Source organism: Cryptomeria japonica, chromosome 9 (assembly GCF_030272615.1).
Source record: "Cryptomeria japonica chromosome 9, Sugi_1.0, whole genome shotgun sequence".
In the NCBI taxonomy this organism is placed as follows: domain Eukaryota; kingdom Viridiplantae; phylum Streptophyta; class Pinopsida; order Cupressales; family Cupressaceae; genus Cryptomeria; species Cryptomeria japonica.
In genome coordinates, this window is record NC_081413.1 from 444,138,839 (window position 1) to 444,163,326 (window position 24,488).

At 38.0% G+C, this 24,488-nt stretch overlaps 1 protein-coding gene across 2 annotated transcripts; it reads left to right on the forward strand.

Annotated features, from left to right (window-relative positions):
* Positions 1 to 18,490: 18,490 nt before the first annotated feature.
* LOC131026815 (ethylene-responsive transcription factor ERF112-like) lies at positions 18,491 to 24,181 on the forward strand. Of its 2 annotated transcripts, none has more exons than XR_009102393.2 (2): positions 18,491 to 18,726; positions 23,991 to 24,181. XR_009102393.2 is itself a non-coding variant. In XM_057956805.2 (2 exons), the coding sequence occupies exons 1-2, from the start codon at positions 18,540 to 18,542 to the stop codon at positions 20,949 to 20,951; spliced, it is 834 nt and encodes a 277-aa protein (XP_057812788.2). In that variant the 5' UTR covers positions 18,491 to 18,539; the 3' UTR covers positions 20,952 to 21,060. The 2 variants fall into 2 exon arrangements, 1 of the variants encoding a protein (XP_057812788.2); XM_057956805.2 differs by lacking the exon at positions 23,991 to 24,181 and adding an exon at positions 20,305 to 21,060.
* Positions 24,182 to 24,488: the final 307 nt, after the last annotated feature.

Consider the following 24,488-nt stretch of genomic DNA (forward strand, 5'->3'; position numbering starts at 1 on the left):
TGTCATCTTATCATCTAGTCTATTGCATTTTAAAATCATACCTAGCTTATAACACATTTCATTCTAAAAATCTATCAAAGCATCCCTCGTTCTTACATTTGCCATCCCTAAACCATTTTGCTCAGTGATCTGAGAGCAAAAACATTGGTTTGAGGGACATTGTGAGATAGAGAACCATGGGACCCTCCTTGAGAAGTTGAGTAACACTACGTTACTCCATAGCTTGCATCAAGAAGTCCTGTGTGTGTGTGGACTAGTATTTTGAAATATTTTCACATATTGAGTTTTATTTGCCCACTTTTCCCGCATATATTTCTGGCACCCACCGTGGGGCTCGAACCTACATAACAAATCGATTTTTGAAACTAACCACTTTTGCAGGCACGCGGGAAAATTGAAGTAGTGCTTTCGATTTTTGAAACTAACCACTTTTGTAGGCACGTGGAAAAATTGAAGTAGCGTATCCAATCAATAGAGTAGCACATCCAACACACTGTTTAGCGCGTATAGTTTGCAAACTAGTGCGTGAAAACATCTTTGCAGTGCATGGCTCCCTCTAACATTTTCCTGTAGGTCTTGACGTGGGCGAAACACAGAGTAGCGCATTCAACAACCAGAATAGCGCATAAGATCCCCATTCCAGCGCTTCTAATCCATAATATAGCGCATGAAACTCATACATTAGCGCATCATATTTGAAATTACCTGCAGCGTCAAAAAAACACAGAATAGCGTTTCCAGAACCCACAGTAGCGCATCCAGAGAATAGAGTAGCGCATTTAGCATAAATTTTAGCGCATAGATCATATTCTGTAGCTCGTACAGTTTGTTCTGTAGTGCATCACAGTCAGAGAAAAACAAAAACAAATTTTTTTTTTTATTGTAACCGAACTGGAATATTAGACTTGTGGAAGTCCCCCATATTCGCTAACAATTTTTATTTTTTTGGTTTGCTTGCAGGATTCTAACAGTTTCTTGCAGGTAGGGCGAGCAATTTTATTTTAAAAACGTTTTCTTTTGTTGACCTTCAAATCAAAAATTTGCTTTGTTGACCATTTCCTTTCTATAGATCAGAAAATCTTTATTTTCAAGATTAAAAAGGACATCATGCTTGTTGGAGCAACATCTCCAAATAGAGGTTAGCAAATCATTGTTTTGAAGGATAAAAAAAACAACTTGATTGCCTTGTCTCGAAAGTGGAAGGAATATGCTCTCCCCTTAACTAGGTGATCAAAAATCCAGACCACTCTTACAGCTTTCAGTAATTCAAGCATTTAAAACCTTTAGCAGGCCTGCCTTCCCGAGGAGTTGTAATCAACTCTTAAAGCCATTTATGGCCGGTGTGAAGGGAACGACCTAAGTGGGGAATGACTTTGATGCCAAGAATTCCAACCCACTATAATCAAATATGGAATGTGACGAAAGTCCTTTTCAACGGTTGCGCGCAGTGATTAGCCTTCCCCCAGTATCCTTGAGATACGTAAAGCCTTTGTTCTAAAGGTTGGGAAGCCTCTTGAGGGAGTTTATCACTGACGGCCGAACAGGAAGCCTGATTAAGAACCATAGAATTAGAAACTTTGAACCGAGTCAGTAACCAAACATTTGTAACATCATAGTGCAAGGGTGGGGAAGAATCCGCCCCCAAGATTACTCACCATATATCTCCCAAGATAACTACTCAACTGTGAAGCAATTCACTTTGGGTTAACTTCTGGCAAAAGGCAAAAAAACGGGCGCCCCCTAAGGGGTGACATGGCTGTTTGAGCTGACGGAGTATCGAGACTAGTGGGCTATGATGTTATTTATGACCCTTGACTAAAGCGTCTATCTGAAGTGTATTACTTGTATCCAGACCTATTAAAACATTGGGGATTTGAACACATCCTCACAGAACATACACTTTTTGTTAGATTAGGCAAAATGGTTGTACTTTTTGTGCTGTGCTTGCAGTTATTACTTCAAAAAATCATCCATCGCACTTGAAAATTTCTCAACAAAAATAAAAAACCTCAAGAAATCACCCAAACGGAAAAATCAGGGCAGTCTAGCGCATAAGAACAACATCTTAGCGTGTGGAAAAATTTTGTTAGCGCATCCAAACCTCACATTAGCACGTGAAATTAAAATAGTAGCGTTTTATCCTCAAGCAAAAATAGTAATAATCCTTTAGCGCATCCACAACACAGTCTAGCGCGTCACAGAAACCTCTTAGCACGTGGGAACCAAGAATTAGCGCATTAAACAAAATAGTTAGCGCTTCACAGGCCCAGTGTAGTGCATAACTTTTTCAAAAAATTCAACAGCAAATTTCAACAGTCCTAACTTTAGCGCGTGGAAGAAACAGCTTAGTGCGTAGAAACCATATTTTAGCGCATATACTCCAACAGTTAGCGTGTGTAAGGCCCAGTATAGCGCGTAGATTTTGCACCAGTTAAACAAAAATTTTCCAAAAACCAAACTTTAGCGCGTATCTAGGGGCAGATTAGCGTGTGTGCTCATTCCTTTAGCGCATCAGGTAAATTCAGGAGCGCATGTAAACTCTGTTTTAGCGCGTGATCCAAGGCCGAAAAACAGAGAGTCCAAAACTGAAAAAATTTTAAAATTTCAAAAACATTTTAGAAGACTTTTTCATCAAAAATCATCTTTTATCAAACCAGAGTGACAAAAACAAACTATTAAAAACTTTTCTCATGCTAATTTGTGTTAAACAAAGTTGTCCAAATCCTAAACAAATCACACAATAGAGGATGTCTCTCCTATCATAATCCGGAAAATTTTCATCATCAGTGTCATCAAAATCCTTTACCATCTTATGGATTTCTATCTCAAAACACTTGTTTAAAATTCTCAAATTGTCAAATCTAGTTTCCAGATCGGGAAGCTTTTATCCATATCATTTGACACACTTTATCGTGAAGGGACATCTAAACCTTCACTCTGATAAAGTAAGATTTGAAATTTCTAAAACAAGAATTAACTGAATCCAAACCAATCAAAGGAAATCATTGATCACTCTTGCATGACTAATCCCCTTATTATGAGAAGAAAGAACTTCTATCGTAACATCACGTTAAAGAAACGACAACCTAGTTTTTCCAAATTCATCAAGCGAAATAAATTTTTATACATCAATCGTCAACTCTTCAAATCTCATCGAGTATTCCTTCATCACATCAAACGTTATATCCAAAACAAATCTAGCGAATTTGACAAGGAACCCTTGAAGACAAGAGCATATTGTCAAAAGTCTGCTTTTAATCAAACCATAAACCGCGGCGGAAAAATCAATCCAGCATTCTTGCCCGACGAGTGCATCACATATAACACATCTCGACTAGAACCACCAACGCCCAAGCAAGACATCGAGGAGGATTTTGTTCCTTTCATCACTGAAAGCTTCTACTAAAATGCCTGTTACTCGCTCTCAAAGTAACAAACAAAGCGAGACACCCACTGAGTCCAGTATGAATCGAAGATTATCAAATCCTTTTGAAGTTCCACCCGTAGAAGAACCTGAAATTACTGAAGCCCTTCTTCGGGAATGTCAAGTAAATCCCTCCTTCCAAAAACTTGTCGAAAAGCTCATGGAAAATGACAAGGAAAAATATCTGTTGATGCTCACAAGCAAGGGCGTTAAACTTCCTGAAGATTTCAACCCAAACATTTTTCAAACTGGATCTCGGCAATATGCATATCAAGAACAAAACAGAGAAGAAGAAACTCGCATACCTGAACAACATAACTTTGAACAACACATTCCAGAACAACGCATACCAGAAATGCATATACCTGAACTAGAAACACCAGAGCAACATATACCATTTACCACTCCTTTTTAGCTGAGAACCAATATAAGGCAAGAACTTTTTCCTCGGCAAGACAATGCACCTTTGATTGCTCTTACTCAACAAATGCAAATGTTGCAAAGGCAAATACAGGATATGCAACAAGGGACAACAGTGCGGTACTCTTTAAATGAAATCTGTCCTTATCCATTTGACAGAAGCTTGAACATGGTGCCTTTTCCTCCAAACTCGGACATTCCCAAATTTGATAAATATGATGGGAAAAGTGATCCTAGAGATCATGTACGGGAATTTTGCACACTAAGCCTTGAATTTTCTCATGATGACACCTATTTGATGAGGTTATTCCCCAGAAGCTTGGGTGGGCAAACCATGGAATGGTTATCCAAAATTTCACCACCTGTTAGATCATTTGATGAATTGGTTAACAAATTCATAACCCACTATTCCTACAACATTCAACATGCCATAACCATGCTAGATGTTTGCAACACCAAACAAAGGAACAATGAAACATTCATGGCATTCCTTCAACGTTGGCGATGCATGGTATCTAGATATCCTCGAGATATTCCTAAAAAAGAGAAAATGGAAATCTTCATTGATAACTTGAATGGCGAAATGAGTTACAGACTAAAACTTCAATGCATACCATCTTTCGCTAAATTGATTGAAAATGGCATTCAAGTAGAGGAAGCATGTGTCAAAAAGGGAACACTCAAATTCTACAAGGAAGGAACAAACTCATCAAACTACAATAACCAAAACAAAACCAACTTTGACAAATCTCAATTTTGGACTCGAAACAAGAACGAAGGCAACAACGAATCACATGATCCCAAATCTAAACAACCAGTGCTTGCTTTATCTAGAAATCCTCAGAACACGAAAAATCTTTAAAATGTTGCACCAAATGCTAACACATATGCACCAAACACTGATCAAGGACAACTTAACACGAATAACACCAATGATACTCAAAGCAAGAACATGAATCCAGGACCTAACAACAATTCACGCAACACAAACAATTTCCAAAAGCATATTTTTACACCACTGGGACAATCATTAGAATCAACATTTAGAGAACTTTTGGCAAAGAAAAATTATTTCTTTTCCTCCAATCAACAATTATGAACCCCCAATCAAACCACCTTGGTGGAATGATTCACACTATTGTGATTTCCATCGCAACAAGGGTCATAGAACAAACGAATGCATGAGATTGAAACACATAGTCCAAGACATGATTGATCGAGGTGACTTAACGGTTGATGGTCTCAAAACAAATGGTGATCACAGAGCCTTTAAAAATCCTCTCCCAAATTACAACAAGGATGGAGCATCCACTTCAGATGATACACGCGGAGCTCGTATTAATCACATCTACAATAGCACTATCAACCATATATCAGCTGTAGATCATCAAATAAATGTCATCACCATCCGAGATCAGCGTGATCATGAATCTATCAATGTAACAACCCGCACTCAGAAATATGTCTTAAAAGGACATACTGCACCTACAACTGCCACACCAAAAATCCAATATGACTTGGTTAGCCAACTACGCAAGACTCCAGCTTAGATATCTATCCTGGAATTATTGAAACTATCACCCAAGCACAAAGACATATTGGAGCAAGCACTATTGGAAACAAATGTACCTCAAAATCTGGATACAGACAGATTTCAAGCCATGGTCACCCATATGATAGGACCTCATAACCTCACCTTCTTAGAGCATGACAATACCTCATTGAGTCATCCGCATAATACTCCTCTCCATATTGAAGTCATTGTTTGTAAACACCGAGTCAAAAGAGTCTTAATAGATGGAGGAGCCGGACTTAATATATGTACTCTAAAGCTTATCCGTGCATTAGGCTTCTCAGAAGAATCTATTGATCCTTGCAAAAAGATTACCATAAAAGCATATGATGAGGAAGAGCAGTCCTCTAAAGGCACAGTGATATTACCTATACAAGTAGGCCCAGTACAAAAGGATACTATATGTCAGGTCTTAGATATTGATCTCACCTACAATATCTTATTAGGACGACCCTGGATACATGAAATGCAAGCAGTACCTTCTACATATCACCAGTGTGTCAAGTTTCCTTATGATGGACAAGAAATCTCCATATCAGCTGATCACAATCCATTTCAACATTGTAATGCAATGGGGGCAGCCCAAGATAGTTTGGTTCCTCATAATAGAGAAAAGCAGCAATCTTCAACATCAGATCCACAAACAGCAAAACCCAACTCCTTATGGGGAGACTTCAAGTAGAAAATGCACATCAAAGACAAAGGCATGCGAGAATACTCTTTGGAGCCTTTATGTTTGGCAAAATTGCCAACCTCACCTAGATCGCATGGTTTGCCTACTACATCAACACAACTGGCCGCTCAGCCCATCACTAAATTTGATGGTACCTTCATCCAATTGGGTACTCTAGCACATGAATTAGAGGACAAGGACGTTCTTAGCTGGTTATACAAAGATGAGGAAGAAAATCATAGAGCAGCCGCTCTGGATATTGTTAATCATGAAACAAATGGGATATGGAGGTAACGGGCCTATTGGAAAACGCAAAGGAGTCACTGAACCTATAGATCTTCCTTCACAACCTAGTAGAAACAAAGCAGGATTGGGTTCTAAACTCACATTCCTATTAAAACGGCCGCCACACACAACTACAAAACCTCAATGGAAGGAAAAGAAGAAGTACAAACAAGAATCCTGGCAGGAAGCACTTTTTGAATCAACAGAAACAATCCGCAAGGCACGAGAACGTCAAGATTAGAAGTTACATCAGGAAAAGCTTCTAAGTCACAAGAAGGCCCTATTTGCAGCAGTAGCTCATATTCAAACACCAATATCTCAAGAACAAATCAGGTCATCTCCAGATACCGTTATTTCTCCCCGAGAAAGTACAGTCTATGAACAAATCCAGCAAGTAGAAGATGGATCTGAGACGGAATCTACAAAAACCATCAAAATGGTATCCATCATCAAAGATTTGTTTTCACCATACAACACACCTGTTTACAGCACAGATAGAATCTGGGATGATGCCTATGAGACAGATTCCAATGAATATGAATGGGGTACCTACTCCAATGCTACTATTGATATCCTAGATGATACTGATTCTATATCCCTTTCTCAGGAAGAACATAACGCAGAAGATAGACCTCTTGAATTTAGATCGCAAAATATCTATGACGCCCAAGAAAGTGAACAGAAACATTATGAACAAGTCTATGTGGAAGATGATACCATCGAGGACCTCAATGAAATCTTAAATTTCTTTAAACCCAAGACCCATCACGATGAAAACTCTATCCTAACACTTACGGTAGCCGAACTTGATCCACCCAACGATTCCTTACCACTTGTCTTTCCTGACCTCATCGACTGGGACAAACCTGAAACAAATGATATACCAATTTTCCCAGATGATGCATCTATTGTCCATTACCTATGTACCGTAAATCCGGAAACAGGCTCTACTAGTGAACAAAATAATGATATCTGTCAATCAGGGAGTGCCAAGTCTCTCAGTTGCAAAAATGAACCAAATAAAGAATCTAATGCTGAAAACCAGTCAATGGCAGCTCTAGATTACGAAAAAGCAAAAATAAAGGACACATCGGAGGGTGAAAACCTTTTTAAGGCACCTAACGATGGGAGACTTGACACTCTTCCTAAGCATTTTCATGAGCGATCGCCCATATTGATTGAGCCCACTCAATCAATCAACATTGGTACCACAGAAGCAGCTAGAAATATACACCTTGCAGAATCTCTGACAGAGGAAGAAAGATCGGCATTCATCATCTTCTTTAAAAAACAGCAAATCAACTTTGCTTGGTCATATGCTGATATGCCCAGAGTAGATCCACACTTAATCATGCATCATCTGTCCATCTCTACAGGAGTTAAGCAAGTCAAGCAAAAGCTACGAAAGTTGAATCTACAGGTGGCACTCATGGTCAAAACTGAACTAAATAAATTATTAGACGTCGGATTCATCCGACCCATTGACTATGCAGAGTGGATATCCAATATCGTTCCAGTATCAAAACTGGATGGTAGTATTAGAATATGCACTAACTTCAGAGACGTCAACAAAGCTTGTCCAAAAGATGACTTTCCTCTACCAAGTATCGACATAATTGTAGATCTCACAGCAGGCCATGCAATGCTCTCACTAATGGATGGTTTCTCAGGCTATAACCAAATCAAGATAGCTCCTGAAGATCAAGATAAAACAACATTCACCTGTCCTTGGGGGACGTACTGTTGGAATGTTATGCCTTTCAGCTTAAAGAATGCAAGGGCCACTTATCAAAGAGCAATGACCACAATATTCCATGACATGATGCACATATTTATGGAAGACTATGTGGATGACTTACTAGCTAAATCCTTCACCAGAGCAGAACATCTTGGCATCCTAACAAAAAATTTTAATCGATTGGAGAAATTCCAAGTCAGGCTTAACCCTAAGAAGTGTGTCTTCGGGGTTACATCAGGCAAGTTACTAGGCTACATAGTCTCAGCTAAGGGTATTGAAGTTGATCCAGCAAAGGTATAAACCATTATGGAAATGCCACCACCACAGAATATCAATCAACTCAGATCTCTACAGGGACGACTTCAATCAATCAGGCGATTCATCGCTCAACTAGCAGATAAAAGTCTACCATTTAACCATTTGCTACACAAAAATGTACCATTCAAATGGGATGCTAAGTGTGCAGAATCTTTTTATCAAATCAAATAGTACCTGATGAATCCACCAGTTCTAGTACCACCAGTCGCCGGAAAGCCACTTATTTTATATATCTCAACAACAGATATATCACTGGGGGCATTATTGGCACAAGAAGATCAATAAGGAAAGGAATGCGCCATATACTACATCAGTAGAACATTGAATGGCTATGAGCTCAACTATACATTTATTGAAAAGGCTTGCCTAACAGTGGTCTTCACATCTCAGAAGTTCTGACATTACATGCTAGCACACACCATCAAGCTAGTTGCAAAAATTGATCCTCTCAAATATTTACTCAGCAAGGCAGCTCTTACAGGCCAATTAGCTAAACGGGTCATGATTCTTAGTGAATTTGACATCCAATACACAGAAAGATGAGCCATCAAGGGACAAGCAATTGCAGATTAGTTGGCTGAAGCACCATTACCAGGAAAACACACCATGGAGATCGAATTTCCAAACAGGGACGTTCTTGCTCTTTCTACCAAACACTGGACCCTATACTTTGACGGATCCTATACTCAACATGGTTTCGGGGCCGGCATTCTGTTCATCACTCCTGAAGGACACACTATACCAAGATCATACATGCTTATGTTTCCATGCACAAATAATGTAGCTGAATATGAGGCACTGGTCATAGGCATCAAAATGGCTGTAGAATGGAAAATCATAGAGTTAAAAGTCTATGGAGACTCACAACTGGTCATTAATCAAATCAATAACAACTATCAAACAAAGGACGACAAGCTACTACCCTACAAGCGAATGGTGGATGACTTCAAACAGTATTTTGTGCACATCACCTTCGAGCAAATACCAAGGTTGAACAAAGCAGCCGATGCAATGGCTACAATCGCTTCGCTACTACAAATTCCAGAGCAACAGAGTTGTTATGAGTTCCTGGTAGAGCAACTGTTCTCCCCCGCCTATGACCACTCTGAATCCCATGTTATCTATGCCTTGACTAGTTCAGATTCTCCGTTATATGGACCAATATACGACTACCTCAAGCATAATATCTTACCCATTGACCAATCCCGTAACCAAAAACGTAACTTTATCCGACAAGCTGCCCATTACACCCTTACTGCTGATACTTTATATCGTCGAGGTCTCGATGGTACTCTTCTTCGTTGCCTTGATCGTAATGATTCTGATTTGGCTTTACACGAGCTTCATGAAGGTATTTGTGGCACACATTCAAGTGGTACTACTCTTGCTAAAAAGCTTCTCAGGATGGGATACTACTGGCCTACAATGGAGAAAGACTCATATCACTTTGCCAAGAAATTTCCTAAATGCCAAATCCATGGTAATTTGATACATGCACCAGCATAAGAACTGCAGCCATTTACAACATCATGGCCCTTTTGCCAGTGGGGACTGGACCTCGTTGGCAAAATTCATCCTTCATCTTCAAATGGACACAAGTTCATTATAACAGCAACAGAGTACTTTACCAAGTGGATAGAAGCAGTTCCTATGACCACAGTGACTAGGAAACATATTGCCTCTTTTATCCTAAATTATCTGATCTACAGATATGGTATCCCAAGTTCAATCATTACAGATAATGGACGGCCCTTCAAGAATCAAGATTTCCAAGAACTATGTGAAAAATTCAAAATCCAACATAGGTTCTCTACACCATATTACCCACAGGGAAATGGTCAGGCAGAAGCATCTAACAAGACAATACTGAAAATCCTCAAGAAAACGGTGAATGATGCAGGCAAAGATTGGCATGTACAACTCAATCCAGCACTTTGGGCATACAAGACCAGCATCTGCACACCTACAGGAGCGACACCATACTCATTGGTTTATGGATCAGAGGCTATTTTACCCCTGGAGGTAGAAATCCCATCTCTCAGAGTCTCTTTGAAAGGCTTAATCCCAGATGAAGAGTATCAAGTTAATCGTCTACAAGAACTTGAGCTATTAGATGAAAGACGCCAACATGCTTATACTCATCTCAAAGCATATCAGCAACGCATGTGCAGGAGCTACAATCACAAGGTCATTCCCCGCAACTTCAAGGTTGGTGACCTAGTCCTCAAAGAAAATCCAAGAAATCAGCAAGATCGAGAAAAGAAAGGAAAATTTGAACCTAACTGGTTGGGTCCCTATGTTATCATATCTGTTTATGGATCAGGTGCTTATCAGCTAACAAATTATGAAGGAGATGTGCTCGACGAACCAACTAACAGCATCCATCTGAAAAGGTACTATACTTAAAGTAGCCTCGTGCACGGAAAAAGCCCAAAACAAACAAAAAAATCAAAAAAAATCCAGAAAAAGCAAAAAAAAAGAAAAAAAAGAAGAAGTACAATAAAAACAAAGGGTGAAAACCTGGTAAACAGGTGCCCTTGCGAAAGAATGGCTCCTCTATCTATTTCCATACCATGTTGTCCATACAAAACACTATCGGCCATCGCCTGACACTTAGCAAATATCCATTCAGGACATACTTAGCGTAGTCACTATCCTGATTTGTCTATAAATATCCTCCTACCACTAAAACACCATGGCTTGGAATCACTGTATATATTCACATCATGAGGCACACTCTGCTAGGGGCATGACAATAGTATTGCAAACACTCAAAGACATCAAGACTAGATGCAAAACTCAACAGCATGACATCCAACAAACAACACTACGCTTCATCGCAAAAACCAAAACAAAGACAATTCACACAAATATCAAGGATGGATGATTTTCTGAAGTACTGAATGTTGCACTATAGCATAAAATCTTAACTAGTTTTGCATTTTGAACTTTGTGCATTATTGGATTCTCTTCCTTGTCTCACTAAATGCTTCACAGCTGGAGATCGTGGGGAACTTCCAATATTTTCTTAGTCTTCTGTCTGGGAGGCGATCACTTGTACTATGTGAATACATGCCTCGAGACGTGATATGTCCAATATCACTGAAGGCTTGATTCCACTTCACGCATACAAATGATCAAATCTTGTCTGTTTACGCAATACGCACTCAGATCGTCCTGGTTCAATTATACCTTGACGCTTGTGCTATCTTGCAAAATCAAATATCATGTAAATTTTTCTCAGGTCATTATGGTTCAATTATACCATTATGCTTGTATAAATTTTCAACATATCCTAAACAAATCAATGCTCAATGATGATATTTACAAAGAAAGCAAAAATATGGCTATATCGGATGGCAAATACAGAACGAGGGATGCTGAAAAAACAATTAGTTGCATACACATCATTCCATATCATTTAACATCATTTACATATCACGATACATTTAGCAGCATAAATAAAACATACATCTCATTTTCAAGATACATCTCACAGCATATAAACAACATACATCCTGCATCATCTTACGTCATATATTTAAGCATTACATCATCACATAAAATAAATCCATCCATATCAACACATCACATGATCAAAAATGGTGCCGTATATATATATATATCTCAAAACTGATCAAAATGTACAAAATGTGTCCAAACACTGTGTCCAGTACAACAAATAACAAACTGCTCAAAAATACAACAAAGACCCTATCTCTCAAGTATGACTATCTCCTGACGGAGATGGTCTCGCTCCAGATGCACCCGCCCCTAGATCTCCAGGAGGGTCCTGTCTCGGTGGCCCTGTCACACCTCGGCTTTCAGATCGTGTCTCGATGGCTCGAGATCGACTAGATCTCGACTGTGCAAAACTCTCCACTCGCCGCTCCCTGGGTACTGCATCCTCATAATGCCGCCTATAATACTCTACCTCCTGCACTCTCCGCGTCAGCTCTCTAAGGGTGTCTCTCATCGGACCACCCGCCGCTACTCTCTGCACACTTGCCAACGCCTCCTCCACTCGTCCTCACCGCTCTATCTCAGTATCTCTCTCAGTGGTCAACTAAGAAATCTGTCGCTGATAGGTCGAAATCTGTGCCTGCAACTGCTGAACGATAATCTGCAAGGTCCGGATCTGTGCATCCTCCACATGACCTGGCACTCGAACCCGCAGCGGTACCTGTGCTGGAGGAACCCCTCCCACTCGCCCTGTCCTAGGTGTTGGAGGTGGGAGTACATCTACCCTCCTCCTCTATGCTGGTCTCCTCAACTCCTCCTCACCCCCCACTACAGCCAGCACCTCCCCCACTCTCCCCTCTCTCCCAGCTCTGATAGCCAATCCACCTCTCCCTCTCTCTATCCTCCCCTGCCGCACTGCTCTCTCCACACCTCTCCCTCCCTGCCTCCCTCTGGCTCCTCTACATCTTCCTCCTCCATCATCTCCATCATCGCCATCATCTCCCCCATCCCCCTCCTCATCTGAGTCAAAAGCTGGCCTCCTCTCCTCTGGATCCAAGATCCTGGCCACCGCCCGTGCAACAAACAAACAAGCGAACTCATCTGTCATGCCCGCATCCTGGATCTCATGGGCATAATCCCAGATCTGCCCAGCCCACCCCACAAACTCCTCAATCGCCACTGCACTATCAATAGTCGGCCCCCAATCGGCCACATCCTGCTGCCTCCGTGCATATAAACATGCTCCCTATGGAATAGGCTGCTGGCACCGGAACTGCCTCAAAACTCGGGTCACCACAAAACGCTCAATGACGAATGGAGTCCTCCCAATCAGATACCTCGTCATAAATACAAAGGGCATCTCCAGCCCATCCTCCGCCCATACCTCGCAACCTGTATACGGCCTCTAGGTGACCATATCTATATCGTCAAAAACCCTCCTCCAATGCTCTAGTTTGCCCAGCTTACGCTGGACAACTAGACCTCTGTATCCGTAGGCATATGCTGCACCTATGGGCCTATCCCTATTGGCTAGTGGCCTCGCTACTCGAATGTGCTCCCAGCACCATACCTGTAATAGGGTCACTCCCGCTGACAAGCTACCATAACCGAGGTATACTACCTCGTGTAAACTCCTATATAAGTGAACCAGCATCGCTGACCCCCATGTAAACCTCCTGCCCTACGTAACCATCTCCTCCAAAACTAACCCCCATCCCACCGAGAATCCATTTGACCTATGATCAGGACAAAGGAATCCCCCAATGAATCCTGCCAGTACAGATGGCAGCGGTGCATAACCCAAATCCAAAAACTCCTGCCAGGGGATCTCATAGCCACAAACTGTGTCATCCTAAAAAATGCGGCCCAGTGCCTCTGTGCCACCCTTCTCTGACTACTCATAAGGAAGTAGTGCCCCTACTACAGGAATCCGCAAAATCCGGTAGCAATCCTCTGGTGTCACTGTCATCTCTCCAGTAGCAAAATGAAAGGTGTTCGTATCGCTGTGCCACCTCTCTGCCAATGCTGTCAAAAGCCCCCGGTTCACAGTGAACCGAGGCATATCCAAAAGAGAGGTCAATCCACATCTCTCTATAATGTCCAAATCTGCCTGTGACAATCGTGGTATCAACGTCCATGGTCTCGGGAATCTCTCCCTCAACTGTACAACACCCAATCGCTCCTGTCAACAAACAAAACATATCCAATATTAGTTTCCACATCAACACAAAGATATCAAAATCAAACTTACATCAACAACATGAAACAATTTGCTCATCTACAATCAAAGTTCAATATCCTATCATTTCATATCAACTTGTAAAACAACTCAAGTTCTCAAAAACCATATCAAAACTTGTAAAACAACTCAAGTCTCCACACTCACATAAACTTGTAAAACAACTCAAGTTTCCCACCCATATCAGCTTGTAAAACAACTCAAGTTTCCAACCCATATCGGCTTGTAACACAACTCAGACTTTCACATACATTGAACTTGAAACAGAACACGCAACTACATCATATTTTGATCAAAACAACAGATTGATATCTATATATAACTTGAAAACTCGCAAACCAAAACAAGTTATACAAACACTCATATTGGGTAAATTCATCAAAACACGACAGGCAAACAACACAAATTTTCAATTCGGCCAAAATTGCAAAAATTTTCCGATGCGCTAAAACAGATCTTAAATGTGCTAAAACACCCCAATGCGCTAGGCTATCTCTCCTACGTGCTAATCTATCTGTCCTATGCGCTAGACTCTGTCTACGCGCTACTCTTTTCCCCCTTTGCGCTACCTAACCCATCCTATGCGCTAGACTCTGTCTATGCGCTAATCTATCCCTCCTAAGCGCTACCTGTTTAGCCCTATGCGCTAGGTTAGCCCTACGTGCTAAACCTCCTTCCCTATGCGACCCTCTGCGGCCCCTATGCGCTAGGTCACACCTACGTGCTATCCTGTTGACGCGATGCGCTACCCAATACTTTACATGCGCTATTCTACATGCACGCGCTAACCTTAAAGTTTTATGCGCTAGCCTACAGTTTTCGGACGCGACCCCTAAATTTGAACTTGATGTGCTACTTCACACTTCGTATGCGCTACAACAGACCCTAGACGTGCTAAAACGAAACACCCGAACTTTGAAATTCGAAAAATGCCTAAAAACGACAAAACAAAAAATCCAAAAGGGGTCAAAAACGTTGACTTACTGGTGGTCCACGCGCTACAGGTCTCCGGTACCTCCGAACGCGCTCAAAACGGTGTCTGTGATAGGGAATAGGCATTTTCTTTCCAGAGCAAATTCTCTTTCTTCAAAATCAACAAAGCACAAATGAACCTAAATCAAGCCCTTTTCCCCTTTTATAGGAGGAAATGAAATTAGGGTTAGCCAACTGGACCTATAATATGGTCGCGGTCTCCCCTATGCCAAAACAGTTGTAGCTTATCGGGAGATGAATCAATCTACACACTTTTTACATGCATGAAATCATACACATCATACGAACTTCATCAAATTAAATAAAAAAAATTCAAAATTGATTCATCTCCCGAGGGGGCATCACCATCAAAATATCAAATCTGGGGCATCACATCAAAACTGGGGCACGACTAACAAATCAAAAAAGTGACACAAAAATTGCATTAGATCATAAATCATGATAAAGCATCATTTTCTTTGAAATAACATGTGCACACACGTCACTTCAAAGAGGGGCAAAATGTAGACGTATAAAAATGACCATATTCCTAAATGAATATTTTATGATCATTTCTCTATTTAATTAAATCCAATTTAATTAAACTATCCACATTCCTCTATTTAATTAAATAAATTATTCAATTTATTTAAATTAAATGCACTATACCCATTTAATGAATAAATCATTTTATTCAATTAAAACCCCCCTATCCACTTTTAATTAAATTCAAATTTAATTAAATAGTGATCCCAAATTGAATAAATCAAATTTATTTAATTACAACCAAATTGAATGAATTAAATTATTTCAATTAAATCCTATTATCCCTCCATCCACTTGTAAAATCCCAAACCCCTTTCTAATCCCTTCTAGAATCTTCTAAAAACTTCTAATTAACCTAACCCTCCTCTAAATTTTGTCACATCCCTAAACAAAAGGAAGTCACTTCTCAAATGGCTTAAAGTCTTTGATAACCATTAAATGTTTTCAACCTTCAACCACCAAAACCCTTAAAGTCTTTGAAAACCATTGAAGGCTTCCAACCTTCAACCACTTAATCCCTAAAATCTCCAATAACCATTAATGGTTAATTCAAACCCTCCCACATGGTTAAAACATTTGTTTTGACTCAACCTCTATCCAACCCAAGGGTCTCATCAGGCCATTAATGCTTTGACCATGATTATCTCTTAATCATTTTCACAAAGGTTTATCCTTGGATTAACTCTTAATCCAGTGGGTAAGCCTAACTTAGACTTGACCCTTAGCCTTTAGATAACCATGAGGTCTTCTCAAGCCTTTAATGCCTCCAACCCCTTCTCTCAACCCAATCCTATATTGACACTTGTCACCATTTCATTGGTGCCAATTGTGCACATGGATCCCCAACTTTCAAACCTGGCCCTTGATTAAACCTTTCAATCTTGACCATCCATTGCCCTGTTTATGCTATAAATAGAGCTCTCATTCCTCCATTCTCAACAATCATCTTTCAAATTTGAAGCATTACACTTATGCTCAAATTCTTTCAAGCTTTCGTATCATTTTTATGTTCATCATTTAGCCTCTTTTATAATAGAAATTAGACTAAATATGCATGTTTAGAATACTTTCTTTATCATTTAGCTCAATCGTAGACTAAATATATCATGTTAGGATAGTACTCATACTAACCTTGTCATCTTATCATCTAGTTTATTGCATTTTAAAATCATGCCTAGCTTATAACACATTTCATTCTAAAAATCTATCAAAGCATCCCTTGTTCTTACATTTGCCATCCCTAAACCATTTTGCTCAGTGATCTGAGAGCAAAAACATTGGTTTGAGGGACATTGTGAGATAGAGAACCATGGGACCCTCCTTGGGAAGCTGAGTAACACTACGTTACTCCATAGCTTCCATCAAGAAGTCCTGTGTGTGTGTGTGGACTAGTATTTTGAAATATTTTCACATATTGAGTTTTATTCGCCCACTTTTCCTGCATACACATGTGTATAGAGAAGCTATCGATCTTCTGGCCAATGCGGTGATCGATAATAATAAGGATGAAATAGTTTCCAATGCTTACTTGCCATGGATGGGCTTAGATGGAATGCTATTTTCTGAATTCAACAATATGTAGCTTCTCTCTTTGTATGTGGATGTCATTTTTTGGCTGAATAAAATAGGAGCTACACCCTATTGTAGCATGTATTTATCATCACAAAAAGAGAACAATGACATATATCATTAATTTCTAGAAAACTTTATATTTTAAATTATTTTTGAAAAAGATTGTGTTTGAATAGTTTAGATATCTTTATCTACAAAATATAAAAATAAGTTTTATGTTATAATTTTTTTTGTTCAAATTATGTTGAGCATACATGAAGCATTGAAAAAAAACCAACTTAATCCTAGTCAAAAAAAATAATTTCAAAACAATGCTAAAAAATTATAAATAGAATATTATGACAAAATGCTAGCACAAATCAGCTAAATAAATAGTTTTATTTACTACTTATTTTGTTGGTCATACACGTTTTAGCCTTCAATAGATTAAAAATATAATCAAATATTTTGTGTTTATATACCTATTTAATATTATATATGTAAGTGCTTCAAATTATTACTTCAACTATGATAAACCCTAATTTATAGAAAAAATGCTTCCTTTTTTTTGGCTGAAATATGGACCCAACTTCTTCCACTTACTCACATTTCTATTTTAAAATTTTTGAGCCTCTTACTATTATTGGGGAGGTAACCTCTTCTCTTCCTATATCACCTAGTACTACTCCTTAGGGGCCCACACTCCTCTCTAAGGTTGTAGTAGTGTTCTTCCTTGAGTTTGTGTGGTAGCTTCTTAGTAGTTGGCTTTCTTGATTAGTCTTTCCCTTTCTTGTGTGATCTTTGATTAGAGCTTTGAAAAGTCTCCCTTTCACTTTCACCTATTTTAGTAGATGTTGATAATAAGATTTGATAATAAGATTTCTTAGGTTATTATGTAAAGAGAGAAGAATTATCTTCTAAAACATGTTTTTTAATCCCACACATAAGTGAAAAATGAAAAAGACAATTGCTAAGTCCATTTATATCAATGTAGACAATTGCTAAGTCCACTTATATCGATGTTTGTTCATTTTAGATCATTATTTGTTCTCATAACTTTGCTATAATCGTGTTGTTAGTCGTACCTATTTTAGCCCCACAAAAGAAAACAAAGAAGGAAATTGTGAGGATGGACCCAAAACTTTATTTCTTGTTCATCAAGTCTTTGAAGTCGTCGTGGGAATTGTCGTGAATGGGGAGAAGCTTCGAGAGCAAGTCAAGTCTGTAAATTGTGTATTGGGCGAAGCTAATGTTTTCACATATATTCCTCAATGAGATCCACCTTGCAAGTAATGTATTCTTTGGATTTTTTCGTCTTCTGATATTATAACTTTGTAAATGAGCAACTTCAAAGCAATGGATCGAGCCCAGAAAGGTTCTGAAATTGAAAATTTTAATAATAATAATAACACCCATCTGTGTAGAAAGGATGCATTGGCGACGAGTTGTGTTATGTCGCGTGGAGATGATCAGAACAGTTTCACGGCATTCAAAACACCCATCTGCTGCGTCAACAAAGAAACCGGTGATCACCTGCATCTCCTCAATCTTGATATAATAGTACATAGTTTTTTAGCAGCGTACAATTTATTCTTTACTGTACATAGTGGTTTGCAATCATGAAAATTTTGACTCTAAAAAAATATATACAACTATAATCTATTTGTTAGAATTATCAGATCTGTGGGTACAAGTAACCCTACTCTATTGGGGTGTTTAGTCCTGCTTGTTAATGCAGATTAACTCCCAAACTCACCTAAATCCGCAGAAAAAGGTGTTGATTTCTCTTAATTTTGATGATAAAGCAGATGGTGCTTCAGATAAGAAATTTTTTCCCGAAAGTAATCTATCTCTGTAAACATATACATGCAATCTGTTTCCATACTCACAATTTTCTACCATCTTTTAATGTGAAAAAAGAAACTTGTACATAAGAAAACGAAAGCATTGAATCATCATAATAGACAAAGAAACAATGAAACTTAAACGCATCAAGCACATGAAGGTTAGAATACCAAGAACAAACCATAACGATTTATTTCTTTGTCTGGGCATGCATAGATTCGTCTATTCACTTGTCCACTGTCTAATAACTGAAAATACGATGAAACCCTCTCATTACAAGTGCAATTGCAAGGCTTCGACAACTATTTCAAATGTTAGAAGTTTAAAAGTTCTTTTGATGTTAGATCATTAGTGTGATGTAAAATATTAAATAAAATTCGTATTAATTGAAATTCGAGCTTGATTTCTCTTTTCAATAATAGATCAAAACATATGATTTCAAATGTCAAATAGAACACATAAACCACTGATTAAAATAAAATCAAATAAAAAAAATTGGTAGAAATTGCTGGACACAGATTCTTTTATCCATTTGAACTGATTACAAAACATTTCTTGACTGATCAAATGATCAGTAACAAAGAATTCGTTCCAATATTCTAATAACATAGAGATTTTAGACCCCCCCCCCAAAAAAAAGAAGAAGAACAATTAAAGATAGAAGAAATAACATACTTATACAAAATTCTGTTTATTTTCATAGAAATATTATTTTAAATCTGATGAAAAAAAAAACTGCACACGAAGTTCCCCTCGTAAAATGAGGAAGAATTACAGTTTATTCTAGTATGATTTGAGAAACAATCTTTGGAAAATCTGAGCTTGCCATCCCATTACTTTTTCCCTGAACCTGCAGCAGTAAAAAGAAAAAGATAATGAATGAACATGCAGCTCAACGGAACATTCTATTTAATGGTAAAAATGCCAGGCCCCAAAAAAAACTGTAAAATGAGGCAATAATGACTTAAAATAGACAGAAGAAGAAATAAAAGACTTATACCAAATGGTAACGAAAGTATCACCTCTTGTATCTCAGTAACAAATTATTGGACTTTATAATGCAAAATTAAAAATTACTAATTCAACTACTCCAGAAAGCACTTATCAGAAAGACAAAAGGAGGTAATTGACGACACAACAAATTTCCCGGGGAAAGATACTTTGTGCACTTCAAATTATTGGTAGAAGATCCATCAGTTCATTCAAATTTTGTATATGAAAATAACTTATTTGGGGTTATTAAATGGCAACTGTGCAGAAACGAATATCATTGGAAAAAACGAGCAGAAGACTATAATGAGGGCTGTCGTCAAGCAAGGGAAGCGTTACAGAGGAGTGAGACTGAGGCCCTGGGGTAAATGGGCCGCAGAAATCAGGGACCCAAAAAAGGCTGTTCGGGTATGGCTCGGCACTTTCGCCACAGCGGAAGATGCAGCCAAAGCTTACGATGATGCTGCTTTCAAATTCAGGGGTACAAGGGCCAAATTGAACTTTCCAGAGCGAGCATCCCTTTCCCACCATAATAATAAAAATAATAATGCTGGTGTGAAATCAAATAATAAAAATGTTTGCGTTGCTTGTACTGTAGAGATTCCAGCTGCACCCTCAATATTAACAGATTCCTCTTTCACACCCACTTGTGAAATGCAAAGCACAGGTGCAATGTCTAACTTGGTTTCTTCCTCACCATCTTCATCTCCAATTGCCGACTTTTGTGGGAATACGGAACTCGTACAGAATGAGAAGAGTGATTGTTATCTTCCTTATGATGTAGCCCAGCGCTGTACTGGATTTACAAGGCAGCAGCAACAGCACTTAGCTGCATGGTTCACCCATAACAAGCTAAGGAAAAATATATCAACAACAGATGCTTTTTTGGCCAGGTCACATCTTAGCAGTGTGTAATAGAAACAGATATGAACATCTTAGAAGATGTTTCTTCGGTGAAAGCAAACATGGAAAATATACAATAAATATTACAGGGTAATAAATTAAATTTATAGGAAAATAAATAATAAATATTGGATTAGCTACAACATTTATGGTTAATATGTGAGAGAGCACGACGAGAATAACGTGGGACGGCTGAAGACTGCGCTTGGTCGGCCGGAGATTGCGTTGGGCGGCTGGACAGAATTAATTTGTCATATCCTTACATGAACTGGTTTTTGGCCGAGCGATTTTAACTGTATTGGAGAGCAAGAGTTGCACAATATTCACTCAAATTCAATCATAATTGCAGAAGTGAGAAGCCATACTTTGTTAGTTATTATTATTTATATTGTTTTCTACAACTGCTCTCATTTTAGGAAGATTATGTTAGAAGCTATTCAGCTTTGCAGATATAAGAATCATCAAACTTGGAATTTTCTTATTAGCTCTAAGAGTAGGTTAAAATTGTTATCATTATTTAGCCATTTCATTATAACTTTATTATCGTAACATTATCGATCAAATCTATTTAGTTAAAGATAGAAGAAAAAATAAATTTGAATATTGGATAATTCGAAGATGAAAGGTAGTTAAGGGGAGAGTTCTTTTCTTAAAAAAATTATACTGTTTTTGATTAAAAGAATCAAACAGGTTTTGAAGGGACCTGAAACGCTTTTTACGAAAAGCTGCCATCAGAGAACCATTAGTAAACCATCAGCAAACACGCAGCCAAGACAATCAAATGACCAAGAAAGGACATAGACACCACAAAACAAGGCAACACAACTAGTTCAGGTTTTAAATTTATAGTGTTAATATAAATATGTGCCTTTAATTATTAAGTTTATTTTTTATTTTGGAGTTGAAATATAAATAAAATAAAATCTATTTTGGTGTTAAAGTAAAGTAGGCTATTTATATTCTGGGAAAGAATTAATGCCTAAAATCTAATACTATATTTAGAATGAGCACACTCCGATGAATTATATTCTATGAAATTTAAAATTGTGCATGATGTTGGATAATATACACACCTACAACCTTAAATATTATGTGCATTCTTGAACACAAAGCCTTCTACACTTAAATACTTGTAATAATTTTCAATTGTATCTCTACCCACAAATAAAAAAAATTCCCTTTAGTTGCATGGGATAAGGTATGTTTGCCTAAGGAACTTGGGGGAACAGGAATTCAGAGTTTAGAGAATTAGAATTTAGCCTTAGGTGCTAAGTTGGCTTGGAATTTATATGACAAGCCTAGCTCCTTATGGGCACAGATTATGTTTGCCAAATATTTAAATAATGGACCAATAGAGTACATTTTTAAAGTCTCAAATTTGCCTTTGGGTTCTGCCATTTGGAATTTCCTTTGTAAATGTAGATCAGTTATTTTGCCTCATCTCTCATGGATTGTTCACAATGGTAGAAAGGTCAGATTTTGGGATTAAGTATGGAATGGATACACACCTTTGGTGAATATTAGGGATTGGTCACCTCTAATCACTATTCTTTCCTCCCTTTGGGGTATTTTTGTAGCAGATTATTTTGAAATTGTGACTAGTGGACCCCTTAAGCTAGCTAGATGGAAGTCGATTGATTTCTTAGATGTTGATCAATATAAAATTAGATTTTGAGATGATTTTGGGGGATAGAATTTTATTTCTTTCTGATTTTGAGGATGAACTTATTTGGACAAAGAATATTTTTGGTAAGTACACTATTAAAGATGGTTACAACTCTCTTATGGTTGCTAAAGATTTGTCATCTTGACCTTATAAGTTGTTTTGGCATTCGGCTTGTCTTCCTAAAGCTGGAGTCTTTGCTTGGTTGGCAGTTCAAGATAGAGTCCTTATAGGTATGAGACTTGATGGGCTTGGTATTACTGTTGTTTTCCCTTGTGTCCTTTGTAACAAAAATTTAGAATCTTCTTCACACTTGTTCCTACATTGTGATTATGCTTATGAATGTTGGCAGTGGTTGTTTGAGAAGTTAAATATATCCTTTGTTATTGCTAAGGATCTCATTTCCCATTTTAGATCTTGGCCCTTTATGTTTGCCTCATCTTTTTATGCATGCCTTTGGATCATATCTCCATCTATTATGATTTGGAATATTTAGCAAGAGCGAAACAATAGGATATTTAAAAAAATAAGTTCTCCTGTGTCTGAGGTTCTATTAAAAATTGAGTCTTCAATCTCTGAGGTTGCTTTGTCATTTATTTATAAGAATCTAGACAATCTTACTTCTTTTTCGCACTGGGATAGTAGAGTTACTAGAGCTTGGAAGATGTTGTCGGTTTTACCCTCTCATGGTTCAATTTTGAAAAAGAATGATGCAATAGGTAAGAGATGCCCTGCTAGATGGAAACCTCCTCTGAAGGGGCACTTTAAACTGAATTTTGATGGGGCCTCTCATGGTAACCCTAGGCTGGCTGGGGTAGGCATGGTAATTTATGATCACAATGCAAATTTTATTTGAGCTAAGTGTCATGTTATTGGTTTTAAAACTAACAATTATGCGGAATTTCATGCTTTGTCTTTTGGATTGGATATGAAAATCTCTTTGGGAATTAAGGACTTAATAATTGAAGGTGATTCTATGGTGATTATTCAATGTGTTATGAAAAGGAAATCAAATTGTTGGAATTTGCAGTATATACTTGATCTAATTTTACATAAATTAGAGTTGTTTGAATCCTTTTTGTTATCCCATTGTTACAGAGAAATTAATAAGATTGCAGATTATTTAGCAAATTTAGCCATTGATAGCAATGCTAATCAGTGAGAGGTGGGTTTTGAGGAAATTCCTTCTAGGGTATGGGAAGGTTTGCAACAATAGTTATGTGATTTTCTTGAGTAATGTTGATGTAAAATTTTATGATGATAATTATTCCCGCTTTCCCCTTTCATTTCAACTATTCATGTTCATTGTCTGGAGGAGTGTTCGAGCTCATGGTATTTGATACAATAGTGTTTTTCCAAAGGTTTTTTGATACTTTCTTTTTTGGCAGGAGGGTTTTTGGCTCATGGGATTTGGCACAGGGCTTTGGAAAATTTTGTCTTCTTCCATTGAAAGAAACTATGCAGTCTACATTTGAAAACTATATGGGCTCTATGTAAAATTGATATTATATGTGTTGTGACTGCATTTTGTATGTGAAATTGCACGGGGTGTATAAACTGATCTGCTAGATACTATAGGTTTATTTTATGAGTTGTGACCAGTGGTTTTCTTCCCAGGGTTCTTTCCTCTAGTATGCTCTTTGAATCCTTTGTAAAAAAATAAAAAATAAAAAATATTAATAAATTTTTTTAGTGGAATAATCCTCTTTTATTGAAAAAAAAAAAGAAAAAAAGAAAGACTTAATATCATTAAAAAATATTGTTGAAACTTGATAAAATAGAGATAGACCTTTATCAAATTCCATTGATAAATTAAATAATTTGTATAAAATTTAAAGACACATCACAATGTATGCAATAGATGTGTAAATAATTGCCAATGATGT